A 17,897-nucleotide genomic window follows, 5' to 3' on the forward strand; every position below is an offset into this window, starting at 1 on the left:
GTACCATACCATTTATATAGGGAGGCAATTTGATTCACGAAATCACTAAAATTAACATTTTTGTGGGAAAGGACATGTATTAATTTCTGTAACCATAGAATATAAATGTGCAACCATATGCAATATTCGTTCCATATTTCATCATTTGTGGTACATCACTGTCTCTAGACAAAAATTCTATATAACTGGAGAGATGGCTCAGCAGTTGGAGCACTGGCAGCTCTTCCAGAGGGGCCACATTGGATTCCCAGCACCCACGTGGTGATTCATAATAATCGGTAACTCCAGTCCCAGGGAATCCAACTCCCTCTTACAGCCTTTTCAGGCAGACACCAGGCAAGCAAGTGGTATACAGGCATACATGCAGGGAAAAAAAAACCATGCCCATGAAATTAAGTAAAATAAAAATCTGTTTTGGAGTCTACAGATGAAGCTTTGGTTTCCTTGAGAGCATCTTCATAGCATCTGGTCACTTAGGAAAGAGACTTAAGTCACATTGAATTACCAGTTATCAAGCATTCCTGTTTGGATGGCTTTATATCATACTTAGCATGAGAAATACAATGTGATGTTGAGGTGAAACTCTATATTCCACATAAAGTAATCGGAGACCATCTTCTCTTAAAAAAAAAAAAAAAGGGCCTTTATTGAAGTCTTTAAAAACAGATATTATATGGACCCTTTCCTATTCTTCTCCTAAAATACCTCTCAAAAAACCCAGGAAGGACTAAACTCTTGTAGAGCCACATTGCCACACATAAAAGCCACTGGCCATACTTAAGTTTTAGTAAATTAAAATTAAACAAAATTAAAATGTTAGTCCTAACATTAATCTAGCCAAACTTAGAAACTCCATGTAACAGTGAATGCCAAGCTGAACAGATATGCAAAGAACACTTAGAGTGCTCAAGTCGTTAGCATGAGTTCTAATGGCTAAGGCTGATCTGGATATTTCATCATCTCATATTCTTTGCGGGTAGAATAGAGGCTTTTCATATGCTCTTCCTATGCAAAACACGTTGTATGTTCTCCAGGTATATGAAAATGAATTTGGCTTATCCATATCCCTTTTCATTTTGTGTTTATATGTTGTATATTCTTAATATTCTTAAGCAGGATAGTATGTACTATAAGTGTAAAATATATTTGAATTATATAGAAAGATAGAATTTAGAAATACTCATTTCATTAAAGCCTTTTCCTGCCATGATTTCTTAGAGACTTGCGCAACCTCATTTTGCCTCCTGAATTTTCACCATATTCATTAGAGGTTGTCACAGTAAGGGGTCAGCCTGGGGAGAGGCCCAGCCTGGCAGTGACTCTGTACTCTCCTCATGTTTCTGTCCACACAGGAACACGGAGAGAGTTTACTTTTTACCATTAAAGAAGACACTTGAGTCAGTGTCATAGGTTAAGATGAAATTCATGAATTCTTGGTACACTCAATGAGTCACCTGGGCATTAACATTTTTAAAATTCATTAATTTTCACTAAGTCCATAATAGTCATAGCTCAGTAGAGAGTACATTTTTTTTTNTNTTTTTTTTTTTTTTTTTTTGCTTATAAATGTATTGATTACCCAGAAGGCCAATATTTAATTGGAGTCTTAAACTCAATTGTGTTTTCTGCAGTTGGTAAGCCTCACAAATGTGGATATTGTGGCCGGAGCTATAAACAGCGAAGCTCTTTAGAGGAGCATAAAGAGCGATGCCACAACTACTTGGAAAGCATGGGCCTTCCGGGCATGTACCCAGGTAAGCACTGAGGCCCCTGCTGAGCTGCACCCCTCCCCCTCCCAGCACCTGGGTCAGGACGGGGGCTCTGTGGCCTGTTTCAGCCACAGGAGGAACTTTTTGTCCTGTAGCACTGCAACTACACTAGGGACAAACCGAGCTTCTCTACTTCCCAAGTTCTCAGTTGACCAGTCATACATAACCTGTCTTAAGACCTCCTTAACAGCAGTGACCCTTTTAAGAGTCTGTGTTGTGGGGTATTTTGTCGTTGTTGTTTGGGTTGTTTTGTGTTTTTTTTCCCTAGGGGATGGTGGGTGGGATTCAAACCAAGAATTGGCTAAAGCTATAGCTAAGTGATGAACGAGCTTGCCTGGTGTGCAAGAGGCCCTGAGTTTGATCTCCAGCACCACAAGTGAGAAAATAAAATAACCAAGCTAGAGTAGTGTCGTTCGTGATTGCTTCTTTGTGTTTAAATGTCCAAATAAAATGTGAGTCTTTAAAAAAAAAACTAATAACTCATGAAGGTCTTCAAAAAAGAACTGTTAGGCTGGAACTAAACATTGATTTAGACTGAGCTTTGAGTATCCACAGTTGGAGAGAGCAGAACTTGTTAGGAGACCTGGTGGCACTGGTTCTGAGCCTGAGGAAGAGTGTTGGATGTCTATTGAGCACTACATTGTGGTGAGAATCAGTTTCTAATTTGTCCTGCCTGGTGTCTGTTGATTCAGAGCACTGCAGTGATGGCTTCATGCTCCAGTTCTTTCTCAAGAAGTGAGAAATTACTCTTGCAAGAAGCAGCAATCTGACCTCAGCCTGCCCAAAGAGGCATTTAATTACATTGGGTTCTTCCTGCCTCTGCCTCAGGGCACATTAAGATACACTAGATGATTATAGTTGCCCCCAAGCCAGTGCCAGCCAGCTTCCATCACTGTAATGGGTGTCTGAGACAACCAGTAATAATAGGAAGGCAATTCTGTTTTGGAACTTTGGAGGTTTCAAACCATGGTCGATTGGCTCCATTGCTTTGGCCAGGCCATGCTGGAAGCACAGGTACACTGAAATCTCCTGCCAGAGAGACCCTAATAAGCCAGGGAGAAAGAGAGAAAGAAAAGGTTAGGGACCCAGGCTCCTTGTTGAGAGCATGTCCCAATGATTTAAGGACTTCCCCCAAGACCCCAGCTCTCAAGGTTCCCAGCAACTTTTCCTTGGTTCATCCTAGAGCCAAGGCCTCCCACACGTGGGCCTGTGGGGGACCCTGCAGTTGCAAACTGTGGCTGCCTAGGTCATGTCTTACTTCACTATTTCACCCCTGAAACCTCTGCCTTATACATATACACTGAGTGCTGGCTTAGGGAGCATGGCATTGAGGCTCCATCCTGCCAATAAACATGTGCATTCTCATTTGTCTCCTGACCCTGACCCTCCATCTCCCTCAGGTCACCTCATTACTCCCACAGACCTAGTTAGGTTGGGTCCATTAGTTAAAAACTGCCTAACTCAAGAGATGTAAAAGTAAGGTTTGTTTTTCTGAATATGATTTTCTTTAGTAAAAAGGTTAAGGATACCTGTTATACTTCGCCTATATCTGCATAGGATAAGGAACTATCTCCTGAGCCTCACATGCACCAAGGACAGAGAAAAAGTACTGGGCTCAGAGGTGTGGTATGATGTCACCTGAGAGATGGAGCACCTGAGAGAAGGGAAGATATGTAAATTAGCTTGATAAATCACATGTATGAATGACTTCTAGAATTAGGTTTTATGACTTTCTGTATTTCCTCCTATTAATCAGAGTGGGCTGAATGTTGAGCTATTTAACAAGACACCCTCATAATTCACTGTTAACAGAATATGCCAGCAGTGGTATTTGACTAGAAATGCAGGTTTTAAAGTGATGATATAAAAATGCGTAAGGATTGTGTGGGCATGCAGGGTACAGAATACGCAAGTGGCAGAAACTACCAGGTCATCCTGAGCAAGGGGGAAATGTAAAGATGATGGAGTGAATGAAGGCTGAGCCATTGTGAATATCCATTTATTGTAAAAAAAAAAAAATTCAGGAGTGGATGCTCACAGTCAGCTATTGGATGTATCACAGGGCTCCCAATGGAGAAGCTAGAGAAAGTACCCAAGGAGCTAAAGGGATCTGCAACCCTATAGGTGGAACAACATGATGAACTAACCAATACCCCGGAGCTCTTGTCTCTAGCTGCATATGTATCGAAAGATGGCCTAGTCGGCCATCACTGGAAAGAGAGGCCCATTGGACTTGCAAACTTTATATGCCCCAATATAGGGGAATGCCAGGGCCAAAAGAATGGGAATGGGTGGGTAGGGAAGTGGGGGGCGGTATGGGGGACTTTTGGGATAGCATTGGAAATGTAATTGAGGAAAATATGTAATAAAAAATATTAAAAATTAAAAAAAATTATCAGAAAAAATATATTTAAATATTGACAAGGCTAGGGTTATGTAAAGATGTAGCCATGGGTCAAGGAACTCTTTGAGGAGCATGAAGATAAACTAGATAGAACCAGATAAACCTATTGTAAATCAATGGCCTGAGAAGGGAAACACACAAGGCAGGAACAGTATTGGAAGAGCTGTTTAAAAAGTAGAAGCTGATTACTTTACACTCTAAGCTCCTGGGGAATGAAGGAATTATATATCTTAGAAGTCCCTGCCTTGCAAACGAGGTGTCAGGATAGATGAGAGTATGCAGGAGACAAACTTGTATCTTCTTCACTTGTGGGCAGGGAGAGTTGGTATAGAAAAGCAGATGGAATGAGCTAACCTATATGTCTCTGTTTACCTTAATGGATGCTCGGCTTCCTACCCTGTGTGACTGCTGTGTGGTCATTAGACATGTGCTGTGTGGCTGAGGACTGCTCCCTATAGAGTTGTGACTTTAGACCCTTTGTTCATTTCTGGACCCGATGATATTTGGTTCTCATTGTTGTTGTTAAATTTGGTTAAGGCAATCTTGACAAAAGGCCCTCCAAAGTAACACAGTTAATTCACTGTGGTCCAGCCTTGTGTGGTAGACAGCAGCTTGTTATTTTGGTCTTAAGGATAATGTGGGTTGAACAGGTGGAGGATGGAGTCCTAGCAGGTGGCTAGTCATTGGCATTGCGGTAGCTGGTTCTGCCAGGGGCTGCAGGATGAGAAAACGGCTCTTATTGGCACTTGACAAATGTGCAGTTAACACTGAATACAGCAGGATCTTGAAGTGCAAGCATTTCTAAACTAGCCTCTCTAACTGTCTTTGACTTTAGTCATTAAGGAAGAAACTAACCACAACGAGATGGCAGAAGACCTGTGCAAGATAGGAGCAGAGAGGTCCCTTGTCCTGGACAGGCTGGCAAGCAATGTCGCCAAACGTAAGAGCTCTATGCCTCAGAAATTTCTTGGTAAGAGTTAAATGTTTGCTGTCTCTTAACATAGAACTATGTGGGTGTTCTAGACAAATAAAAATTATTTGAAAGTAGAGGAAAACAAAAAAAAATCTCCCTTTTGGAAAAAAAAAAGCTTATTATTTCTTAAATACTGTAAATTTTTTCTAATAATATTATTCACACTGATAGACCTTTTACTAGGAATTAGATAGGGTGTCATAGCATTTGGAGCCTTTGGTATGATGTTTCTGTGGCCGCGCTCTGACATGGTTACATCAACTCTTTCTCCCCTCCAAGGACAGTGAGGCCTAATAGGAACCAAACAGAGATGAGCCCCCTCAGAAGACAGTGGAAGGGTACAGCTAGACTTGCTGTTCTGATCACTGAATCCTTACCTGTCCTTGATACTATGCGGAATAATGCAGAGGGAGTGAGTTGTTCATGACGCCTTGTTGCCTATAGTAGGTCATAGACAAGAACCTCGTGCCTGCCAGCTAAGGCGGACACTGTGAGGACAAGGAAGTAGCGGAGACAGATGCCTGAATGGCATCACTAGCCTCACAGGCAGGCTTTAGGTCAGAACAGAGATGCTCGTAAAGTCTATGGGGGCAACATGGGGTAAATGACCCAACCTTCCCAAGCCTGGGTTCCATTCTTTATGTGTCTCATAAGGCAGCCTGAAGCATAACATGCCCCCACAGATATAAAACATTTTAGAATCCCTCAGTAGGAAAATCAGCTACTATCATTATCAAGAAAAGAAACCTTATGTCCAAGAAAGAAACAGTAAGGTGTTTGGGAAGCTGAGGTGGACTTTGAGAAAGGGGCAGGACCTCGGCAGCATGCCATACAGTGAAGGGGTCATGGAGTCTAGGCAGACAAGGAAAATTACTCTGCTGGTGTTGTTGGGATCTAGAGCAGGACTAGTGGGTATTTCCCAGCTTTGCGCAGTACCCACTGGAAAGCAGTGAGTAAAGCTGTGCCATGATGTTCTGACTATAACAGTACTGGTCATTGAGGGCCAAACTGGGCAGCAGCATCTCATTTGGAATCACAGAGAAACAGGGGTATGCTCCCAATGGGAGCAGAAGCTGAGCACATAGAGATGACATGGGTCAAAATTATCTGGACATGGGAGATGGCAGGAGAATGGGGAGTAATTGAAAGAATGCTTTGGTGAAGAAGAAATGGAGGTCAAGGTAGGGCTGGTGAAGGAAACTGTGGTTTCCCTTGCTTAGTGTGCCATTTGCAGAAAAGACAAATCCAAGTCTGGAAAATAAGAGTTCAGGGTTTGATGTAATTGCTTTTAAGAATGCTACCCGGGTAAGGCTACCCCATGGAAGCTGTGCTACAAAGGATGTGCAAATAAAAAGTTGGTGACACACACACATCTTTACAGAGATGTAAAGATCTTTACCTACACTGAGGCAGAAAGACAGAGGTAAGGTTCTAGGCGTTGATAAGGAGGGGAAGAAAGACCACTAGAAAACAAAACAGAAACCACTTATTAGAAATATTGTTCATAGACTTGTCTCTCTGTGTATGAGGTTTTGAACCAAAAGAATAAAGGAGACTTCATATCCTGATCAAAGAAAGAGGCAATCTTGGTCAAGGAGCCAGCTGTTGGATGGCTGGGGCTTTGGAAAGTATGAGGTGCAGGTCCCTATCTTCTCCCTGAGGAGTACACAGAAGACAGGAACCATGATGAACTATCTGGGAGACTGGCAGAGATGAAGCAGCAAATGTGTTCAAGGGTTGTGAAGAGTAACTGACCTCAGGAGGCAGGGTGTGACTTCCTCTTTCCGATTAGGAACCTGAAGAGTGCCCCATGCCTTAGGAATGAGCATCTGCAGTGCCCTGAAGCTTCCGGAGACTTCCAGCCAAACAGAGCATCTGAAACTTTGCCATGGCTCTCCTGGGTGAATGGGCATTGTCTTGATTCACACGCTCTATGTGAAAGGGATCCACAAAACTGGTGAAGCAATGCTGAGAGGGGAAAGCAATCTCCAGGGGAGAGGTTAAACACAAGAGGAAGTGGCCTTGTGGGAACAGGAGGACCAGGATAGCAGAAGTGAAGTGTGCAAGGAAGGACTCCCAGCAGCTGTGCTCTGTTGGTGTTCCCCCAGAGGTGGTTGGCAGTTCTCACACTAACCAGTGCCTCTTCCTGCTCTCCTGTCTGCCTTCCTCTCGGTGCTACATGACGACATTCCTGTCCACCCTTCCTACTGTGTCACAGTTTTCTCCCTAAAATGAAGAGAATTGGACCTCAAAGGTTGCTCTCCACATTTAGGATGATATCTCTTTGTGTACTTGAGATGATAGATAAATAGATAGTAAGAGTTTTGATAGAAGTATTTCATGTTTTTCAGAAAACCAAATGCAACATCCAGAAATTACCAGTATTAAATTAGAAGAACATCATTGTAAATATCTTCCTGCCATATATATTTCAGTGGACAGGATTAATAATAGGTGGACTACAAATAGAGATGTGGAGTAAAGGCCTTTAAGTTCCTGAATGCTCCACCTCAGAAAGATTGCAACTGCTCTTCCCTGGGCTGGAGGTGTTGCCTGGCTTCCCCTCTTCCCGTGTATTGATTGAAAATCAGTTCACAGTGGCCACAGCATATTCAACATGTCTTAGGAGATAAAGGCTCCTCAAATACACAGTCATTCCCAACGGGACTCAAAAAGGATGACTATCGGAAAAAATTTATTCTAAAAAATACTTTTAAAACAATCATTTTTATTGCTTTCATTTTTACATTGTACATTCTATTCACATTCTATGCAGAAATCATTATTCTTGCATAATCTAGATATTCAACACTATATATTTTAACAGGTTACAGAATCAGACCCTGGTCTCTTAGGCTCATTTCCGTTTATTCTGATAAATCCCTTCATTGAATACACTTTACATTCAAGCACCCTTGTAGACATTCCATCTCCATCTCTGCTTTGAGTTTGAGAATGTCACCTGTCACCTCTCTATAGTAACCCCAGGAGTGCGTAGCCTCCGGCCACTCTTCCTTCTCTAACATTGGCAGATTTTTCTTTGTTGAATTATGTGGGTGCCAAGTACAACCTGATTTTCTTTTCTTTGATATTATTTTTCTCCCAAAATATGTAGTGTTCTTTCCTTGGGCCTAAGTCAACCATCATCAGTAAGAAGCTCTTTGGTGTTTTACAGTCTACATGAAATGTAGCCTTTAAGACTGAGAGGTTCCTTTCTTCTTCCTTGTCTTTTGGAAACATTCCTTTACATAAGTACCAATTGTTCTATCTAATGTGACTTCTAGTCAAGAGTGCTGGTTTCCATGTCTGTTAGCATTTTGCTATTTTAATTTCTTTATTTTCTTTTAGTTTACTTACTGTTATTTTATATTTTTCCTGATTTAATTGAGTTCCTAGCAATGTTTATTCTAGTGTTTGCTATTTTTAACTCATGTATTGAGTATGTATTGAATTGGATTTTGTTTTAATTCCTGAGATCTAAAATCTCCCTTTATTCTGTTTTGTTTTGTTTTGTTTTGTTTTTTTGTTTTTTTTTTTTTTTTTTTTTTGGTTTTTCGAGACAGGGTTTCTCTGTATAGCTCTGGCTGTCCTGGAACTCACTTTGTAGACCAGGCTGGCCTCGAACTCAGAAATCCGCCTACCTCTGCCTCCCAAGTGCTGGGATTAAAGGCATGCGCCACCATGCCCGGCTCTGTTTTTTGTTTTTGTTTTTGTTTTTTTAGTATTGCCTTTGAATAGCTTCGAAATCTGACTGCTTGCATATTCTAAAAACTAAAATAGCTAAAACTTGAAAAAAAAAGTTTTACCCCATGTCATGAAGTAATTATGCTTCATTGCTCCTCTTCCTGGAATTAAGTTTCTTTTTCCCCTAGGATGGACTTTCTGGTTTGTCTTACTTCCCTTCTTGACAAAAAATATTTTCCCTGTAACCATGGCATTTCTTTTCATCCTGCTCATTCTACTTGGTCTAATGAGGCTTGACTGACATTTCAACATTCTTCCCATTGTACCTGAGACTTTTCCTATGAGAACTATAAGTTTTTTAAATCCTGAAAGAATGCCAAGGATGGTGTTGGGGGAGTTCAGGTGAGGCCTAGTACGTACGGCTTCTGTTTAAAATGTTCCCCTTTGAGAGCTCTCTCAGAGTTTTCAGATTTGGTTAAAACTCTAAACCAGCAGATGATGCCTTCTGTCTCCACAAGGGACATCTCAGGGCCTCACTTCCCCTGAAGTACAACTCATCAAGGCCTTTGCTTCTGTGCAGGGGAGCCAGCCCACATGCTAAGGTCTCTGATGTCATATGCTGCCTGAAAGTGGAATTTTCAGCTCCATGATCAAAATGAGGAGGGCATTTGCCCATTGGAACTCTGTCAGTGTGAGGGTTTGGAGGGAATGTTGAGAATGTTTTGTTTCTAGAAGTGACATTACCCAAAGCTTTGTCCAGTCTCAGGCAAGAATCTTCTGCTCCTTTCCTTGGTCATATGTAGTTGAATGTAAAGTAGAAATAAGAAGATGATGGATGGATGGATGGATGGATGGATGGATGGATGGATGGATGGGATAGATAGATAGATAGATAGATAGATAGATAGATAGATAGATAGATAGATAGATAGATAGGATGGATAGATAGAAGATAGATAGGAGGGAGACAGGGAGAGAAAGGGATGGATGAGTATATGGGTTAGATGATAGATAGATAGATAGATAGATAGATAGATAGATAGATAGATATAAAGAGATAGAGAGATAGGATGGATAGATAGAAGATAGATAGGAGGGAGACAGGGAGAGAAAGGGATGGATGAGTAGATAGGCTAGATAGATAGATAGATAGATAGATAGATAGATAGATAGATAGAATGGGTAGATTAGACTAGATAGATAGATAGATAGATAGATAGATAGATAGATAGATAGATAGATAGACAATAGATAGATTAGACTAGATAAATAGGATAGCTAGATTAGACTAGATAGATAGATAGATAGATAGATAGATAGATAGATAGATAGATAGATAGATAGATAGATAGATAGAATAATAGATTTCACTGGTTCACTGGGGCACTGGGGGCTTTTGTAGCTTTTAATTTTTCACATATGGGTAGAGAAATTCTACAGGTAGATTTGTCACACCATACTCATCTGGAATGTATATTGCTTTCTTTGCAACACCCACTTCTTGAAACAGCAGGCTTCAGTGGTTGCTTAGAAAACCACAGAACCACAGCTCTGAGGAGAAACAGGAAAGTACCACCTTTGGTGAGAGAACACAGACTTTTACACTAACAGAACTGGGCACCAGGCCACACCCTCCTCCTCCATTGCTAGGGTTTGGTAGTAAATGAGATGCAAGTACAAGAATGAGTTCCTCATGTCCACGTAATGAGATGGGTTCTCACCAAAACCACAAAAACACACACAAAGCAAACAAACAAACAAACTCTCCTCCTTGAGTGGAGAGAGAAATCCCTTCCTGGTTTCTACCATCCACTACACATGACTTTTGCTCTGCCCAGTTTCTGAGAGTGTGTAACTGGACATTAACATGTTTTCTTCCTGTAGCCTGAGGATCATTGTATGTCATTACCAGAGTATGTGTTGGTTCTGGCATGAGTAGATGAAAGCAAATGAAATCAAGCCATTGTGTGGTGCACACCCAGGAAGATGAAGAAAATGCAATGCAAAGGAAGATACTGAATCAGGAGGAATATATTCCAGGGCTACTATAGTCACTGATTATTTTTTCAAGGACTATGGTTAGACTTATGAATTGTGGAATATTTTTCCTACTGTAGATAAAGAGTTTGGGGGAAGTGCTGACCTCAGTGCTGGCATGAAAGACACTGGTATCATCTTCTACCACCACTCCATCAGCTGCCTTCAGGTACCACCTGACTGAGCAGCCTGTCACCCTGGTAGCTCAGTCTGTTGCCCCACTGTGGCTGGGTAGTTCACTTTCTTCAGACCCTTCATCAGTGCCCCTTTTTATTTTAATAAAGTCAGTCTAGTCTAAGGTTTCAGTATATGATCCCAGCCGTACTTGGACATTCCCTATGCCCCCAAGAGCTCTGTCCCCTGAACCTTTACATTGTCACCAAAGCTCCAGGCTCTCTGTCCCCTCAGGATCTTCACTGCTTCTGTTTCCAACAGTAAGATACAAAAAGCCCCAGCTGGCTCTTATGAGATGAGAAACCTATGCAACACTCTGGTAGCAAGCCTTCCTGAGATCATGGGATTTCATAGATAGGGATGGAGTCTTCTGTCATCATTTAGTGTGTATCTCCACTGCTAGCTGTGTGTATCCAAGGATACATATCCATTCTCACTGGCTTTCCTTTTAGTCCCACTGTTGAGGCAGACATATTGAAGAGAGGAAAAAGGCATTGTGGGAGGTGAGGTCTAAAAGTGCATCTGATTCGGCAGGCTGCCAAGTGCCTTCTTCTCACTGAGAGGGCACTCAGTGACTACCTCTGCCAACAGGAATATAAACTATCCATTTACTGAATGAATGTCTTCTCTGGGTCATGATTTCATGTTATACTTCACATCAATGTATTTAGAAAATAAATGTTTAAGGAAATTCATTTTATTTCATTATAAAACATTTTACTCCAAAACTATATCTGAAGCCAAATCTGGTCTCGTCTTCTTCCATTGCCAGGGAAGATTGTGTTAGCCAGATTTTCCATTATGATAGGGAAATATCTTAGATGTCCAATTTGTAAAAAGGAAGAGGTTTGACTTAAGCCTTGGGGGATCCTTCTTCATGACTGGTTAGCCCTATTGTGCTGACTCTGTGGCAAGAAAGCACAACAAGGTTATAGCGTAGAAATGTTGTCTTGTGGCTGCGAAGCAAAAGGGAAATATATGGGGGTCAGAGTTCCAGGACCCCCTTTAAGAATAAAGTCCCCCAAGTCTAAAATCTTCTCATTAGGCCCTTCTTCCCTAAAGAGTCGAGAACCTTCCAACAACAGCATGTCCCTGGGTAGACACTAAGCTTCCGGGACATTGTGATAAGACATTGTTCTCTACAAATGGGTTCAGCCACAATCATAACACAGGTTGGACAATACCTGAAAACATGGGCCTTTGGGGACATCGAAGGTCCAGACAGTAGCAGAGTTCATGTAGTCCTACAAGCTAACCATACGAGACCGTAAGTTTCTTGAGTCCCAGGTCTGGCCACCACTGAATTCTTAGTTCTGCTCATCTTTAGTATTAGCTGTGTTTGTAAACAGTAAGTGAATGGTGCCCACCTCCAAGCCTACTCAAATAGATCATCTCTGTTTCCTGCTTCCTGTTTCTGCTGAGCTAATTCACCACTGCTGACTATGAAGAAAGAGTACATACAATTATGTTTAAGTATTCCTTCAACTTCACCATGCATTGGAACCCATCCACTTTTCAAATATTTATAAGAAATATATAGTTTATTATAAATAATATATAATCATGTTTTGAGAACATTTTTAAGATTATTAAAATGATAAATGTAATATAGTATCTTAAATTTATTAAATATCATTAATTCTTGGCTGTGTATTTTTATTAAATAATTTTAGGATAAATTAAACAGTATACATTTAGAATGCTCTTTTAAAATATTTAAATTAAATATAATTGTATTAACTTTATCATACTTAATGAAATATGGGATTTACCCCTGTGAAATATGCCCTCTTTAAGCTGACATGGATAATCTTTAGTTTCTTTTTCATTAATGGGTAAATAGGACTTCCTGAAGAACCTACCATAGTAAGTCCCTGGGAAAGATGGCACCTTATCCCTCCTGAGCCCTGGCAGATGTGCCCTGTCTGCTGTGACACTAGAACACCATCCAACCGCTGGGTGTCGATTTCACTTATGATCATCTACTTCCCGCAGGAGACAAGTGCCTGTCAGACATGCCTTATGACAGTGCCAACTATGAGAAAGAGGATATGATGACATCCCACGTGATGGACCAGGCCATCAACAATGCCATCAACTACCTGGGGGCTGAGTCCCTGCGCCCATTGGTGCAGACACCCCCCGGTAGCTCCGAGGTGGTGCCAGTCATCAGCTCCATGTACCAGCTGCACAAGCCCCCCTCAGATGGCCCCCCACGGTCCAACCATTCAGCACAGGACAACGCCGTGGAGAACTTGCTGCTGCTGTCCAAGGCCAAGTCTGTGTCATCGGAACGGGAGGCCTCCCCGAGCAACAGCTGCCAAGACTCCACAGATACAGAGAGCAACGCGGAGGAACAGCGCAGCGGCCTTATCTACCTAACCAACCACATCAACCCGCATGCACGCAATGGGCTGGCTCTCAAGGAGGAGCAGCGCGCCTACGAGGTGCTGAGGGCGGCCTCAGAGAACTCGCAGGATGCCTTCCGTGTGGTCAGCACGAGTGGCGAGCAGCTGAAGGTGTACAAGTGCGAACACTGCCGCGTGCTCTTCCTGGATCACGTCATGTATACCATTCACATGGGCTGCCATGGCTTTCGGGATCCCTTTGAGTGTAACATGTGTGGTTATCACAGCCAGGACAGGTACGAGTTCTCATCCCATATCACGCGGGGGGAGCATCGCTACCACCTGAGCTAAACCCATCCAGGCCCCACTGAAGCACAAAGATAGCTGGTTATGCCTCCTTCCCGGCAGCTGGACCCACAGCGGACAATGTTGGGAGTGGATTTGCAGGCAGCATTTGTTATTTTATGTTGGTTGTTTGGCATTTGATTTGCGTTGGAAGATAAGTTTTTAATGTTAGTGCCAGGATTGCATTGCATCAGGAACATTCACAACATCCATCCCTCTAGCCAGTTTTGTTCACTGATAGCTGAGATTTCCCTGATATGTGGCTTCCTAACACTCTCCCCACCCACCCCACCTACCCCACCCACCCCACCCCCCCAAAACAGAGCCTGAATCTTCAAGAAGTGAATAAAACAATTATCCAAGAAGGAGTAAGGTGGATCTTGCCCTAAGCAGAGTTTATGCCACAAAGATTCTCCAAATCCTCCAAGACAGCACAGCCACTGGGGTTGAGCCATCTCAGGGAGCTCTGCAGGTGAGCCAGAGGACCAGATATAAGGCAGCTGGGGAGGAACAGGGACATCAGCCTGTGCAGAGACCAAGGCCAAAGGTTGAACTTTGAAAGACTATTAAGTCATATATTGTATGGCAATATGGTGTCTGGACAAGTTGTGCAATGTGCTGAAGGGAAGGGATTGGAGAGCCTCGAAGACTCTTCTTCATTTGCCTGATCAACCCGGCCTCCAGAGGGTCTGTTGCCCAGTAAGACGAGCTCAGTGCTCTTGTGATCATTTCTCTCTTATCGTTTCCATGCCATTGATGGCCCTGAAGCTCATCACTGCATTTTAGAACCCAATCCTGAAATTGAGACCTTATTCTAAACTTCTGATACTGTAAAACTTCTTGGAAGCCAAAGCTTTCTTCCAAGCCCCATCCTCAGTTATCCTGGTTCCTGTGCTTCCCTGAGCTGATAGTACCAGGACCTGTTATTCCACAAAAGCACAAGGCATCCTTCACTTCAATTGAATCCCTGTTCTGATTATAGATATGGACTTGGCTATCTTGATAAATGTCTTTCTCTATGTTATTTTGTCTGAAAAACCTATAAAACCATTATTAAGAATGACCATTTTTAGATGGAAGAAATGAGCCCAGCATCTCTGTGGCTAAAACACAAAATATCCACGCTTTTAAACAAAATTGTTAACTATTCCGAAGCTCTCTCGTATAAACACCAAGTAGCATGTGTTTTCACATAAATAAGACAGGGGCCATGCAACCTTTACCAAGTAGAGGTATTAGAATGGTGTAATGTTTGGAGACACAGGGTGACCAGTACAGGTTCCCAGAGAGGTATGCCCACCATATCACAGAAAGGTAGAGGTGGGATCTGGTATAGCCAGACCAAGACAGGGATGTCACGCTGAAGCCACGTCAGTTAGCTGAAGATTCCCAACAGAAAGGCCTCTCTTAAGAGTCAGTATTAGGGTTGTTACCATCCACCACCTCAACAAAACAAAAAGCTTATAACTGTAAACGTTTACAGCACTGTCTTCACAGAAACTTCCTGAGGTGATTCCAAAGAACTAGAGGGGAGATGGTCTATGAACAGCTCTTGAGCTAAACGGAGTTCTTAGTCTCAGCTCTCAGGAGGGCTTGATCATTACTGGTAGGGATTGTTCTGTGAATTGCTTACTACTACCCCTGGTCCCTCCCCAGTAGATGCCAGGAACATTCTAGCTGATACCTAAACTGTCTTCCCAGGTGTTCATGGGAGCAAACCACTGATCTAAACTCTTAACTCTGAAGTATGCAGGATTTCTAAAAATAAAAAGCACTTGAAGCCTTTCCCAGTAGGCAGCCTCGGGCTGTACTTGTGTCTTTGGAATGCTGATGAATTCTATAGATCAGCATTGCAAACACACTTCAAATACTTCTGAGTTCAAGTGCAGGGACAGAGTTCACAAAGGTGTGAACTGTGTTCAAAAAGTTCAAAAGTGTGTGTTTGTTTCTAAAACAGTATGGCATCTTTTTCATTTGCTTCTAAAACAGTGTAGCATTTTGAAAGTGAAAGTAAAATTGCAAATATAAGGATTTACACTGAAGAGCGGAAAATTTGAGGAACTATAGCTGTGAAAAGATTTTGTTCAATATACAGGTCAAAAGGCAGACTAGCCTTACCCAAATTCATATATTTCAGGTGTCAACCTCCCAAGCCTACAGTTAGCAGGCAGCTCTTGCTCACTCGTCCTTAGCCATGAGAGCCATTAAATGTGGTCCAAGGAAGATGGCTCCAAACCCTACTCCCGCCCCACCACTGGTATTCAGAGATTAAAGCAGAATTGTAAATAGTGGCTTCATGAGCTCTTTTTTAGAATGCTTTGCCCCTTCGTCTCACTGCCTTTTTTAGCCAATATAAACGTCAATTTGCACACCTTTTGTTGTGGTTTTATATTGTAACAGCATTTTTTTGAAACTATTGTATTTAAGATAAGGTTTCATATTATGTCCACAAGTAATTAAATTATGTTTGAAGGTGGCTATATGCTGTATCAGAAGTTGATGATGTTTTTCTTTAGCTGGTAAAGGAGGGTTTTGCATGACCTCACTGTTTGTTCTGTGCTTTGTTCTGTTGTATGATGTGTGTCTTGAGTATTGCTGTGTGATGAAGCGTGCTGAGAGTCCATTGCCCTCAAGTTGTCTTTCAAGTAGCTATCAGAGGCAAGAGGGTTCCTAAGAGCAGGTCGACAGCTGTTGGCGACAGCTGGCAATCACCATTTCTCATTCCTTCTTCTCCCTGTTACCCCAGCTTCCTGTCCCAGGTCCCTTCTGTGATTCTTACCTTAGTGTGCGTGTGTGTCTGTCCTGGTGAGAGTCAGGAGCATTGCTCTGTTATCATTACATTATCACCAAGGGCACGCACGGCCTAGCACCTGTTGCTTCAGATACCATCACACTGTTTCCAATTTAGATACAACCACATAATAAAATGTTAGCGTCTTCAATGGGAAGCAGAGGTGCTTGTTATAAAGATGGGGGCTTATGCTTGTGTCACATTTTGTGTTCTTTTATTCTTTTGTTTGGTTTTGACTGAATTGTGACCCTTGTAACAACATCTTGCCAAAAAAAAAATTGAACTGGATTTATGTAGACATGTCAAGACATACTATCTATTTCTCTGTCAGTTATAGCAATAAGAGTGGATAAACTCTAAAATCCAGATCTCCCACAATGAACATCCATGTTCTTTCTATGATTTTTCTTTCTTTATGGTGAGCCACAATTAGACTTGAGATGTACAGCCATCCAAAACCAGGAGGCTCATGTGCATCTGGTGCTATGGCACTCACTGTGAATAAGTGTGACCAGATATTAATATGCAATATTGTTTCCAATCCTTTCTAATACATTTTTTTCATGATGTTGTATGTGGTTAAATATTCCTGTATCACTACCACTTCAGATCTTCACCTCCTTCCTGACAGGTAAATGGAAGTGTGAATAAGAAAATGAAGCCATCTCTGCAGCCCTGACTCTAGCATGATATTAACTCATTTCTGTTTAGCTGGGAACAAGAGGTTTCCACTGGGAGCATAGAGTAGCTATCCTTTTGTACACATTTTGCCTTAGATCACTACAGACTATCATTACAGGGCAAATAAATTCTACAAATATTCTGTCTGCCCCATCCAGTGAAGTCCAAACACAAGCATAAAACAAGCCCCAGTCATTGTGGGAGTCTGCTGCAGCCTCTCTGAAACCAGGAGGTGGGGGTGGGGGGGAGCTCAGGCCTTGACACAAGAAGTGTGAGCGGATACACAGAAAGAGGCACAGCCAGTTAGCTCAGCTGGCCAGCTAGGGAGTCACTGGTAAGCCTCTGGACCTCAGCCACATGGTGAAGTGGCAGCAGAAGAGGAGCATTCAGGACAGAACGACGAACAGAATGACGCTTTCGTGTCCTGCCTTTTATTCCTTTCCATTTTAAGTAAGCACAAGATCTCAGGATGATTTTCTGACACCGTGGAGCAAGGCTTTCTCATGATGCAGACTTCACTTCTAAGGAGTATGTCAATGTAAATGCTGGGCTCTGTTTTCCATGTGAGCCTGGAATGCACACTGAGGGATAGGAGGGAGGCCCAAGGTCCCTGACCTCATTTCCAGTGTTTCTCAGTCATATTTTGATCAGCAGAATTCAGATTTCTACAAGCAGAAAATGATGTGGAAGT

At 42.2% G+C, this 17,897-nt stretch overlaps 1 protein-coding gene across 10 annotated transcripts in view; it reads left to right on the top strand.

Moving 5' to 3' along the window:
- The window catches only part of Ikzf1 (IKAROS family zinc finger 1), an 89,096-nt gene extending 72,010 nt beyond the window's left edge, over positions 1-17,086 (top strand). For 4 of the 10 annotated variants that reach the window (XM_029483813.1, XM_029483816.1, XM_029483815.1 and 1 more), the window contains 3 exons: positions 1,632-1,754; positions 5,009-5,143; positions 13,037-14,010. In XM_029483813.1, coding sequence (XP_029339673.1) covers positions 1,632-1,754; positions 5,009-5,143; positions 13,037-13,740 — 962 coding nt within the window. In that variant the 3' untranslated portion in view covers positions 13,741-14,010. Of the gene's footprint in view, positions 1-1,631; positions 1,755-5,008; positions 5,144-13,036 lie in introns of all 10 variants that reach the window. The other 6 variants (XM_021176149.1, XM_021176152.1, XM_021176148.2 and 3 more) reach the window with 3 other exon arrangements.
- Positions 17,087-17,897: the final 811 nt, after the last annotated feature.

The sequence above is a fragment of the Mus caroli genome, chromosome 11 (genome assembly GCF_900094665.2).
Source record: "Mus caroli chromosome 11, CAROLI_EIJ_v1.1, whole genome shotgun sequence".
NCBI classification, from domain to species: Eukaryota; Metazoa; Chordata; class Mammalia; order Rodentia; family Muridae; genus Mus; species Mus caroli.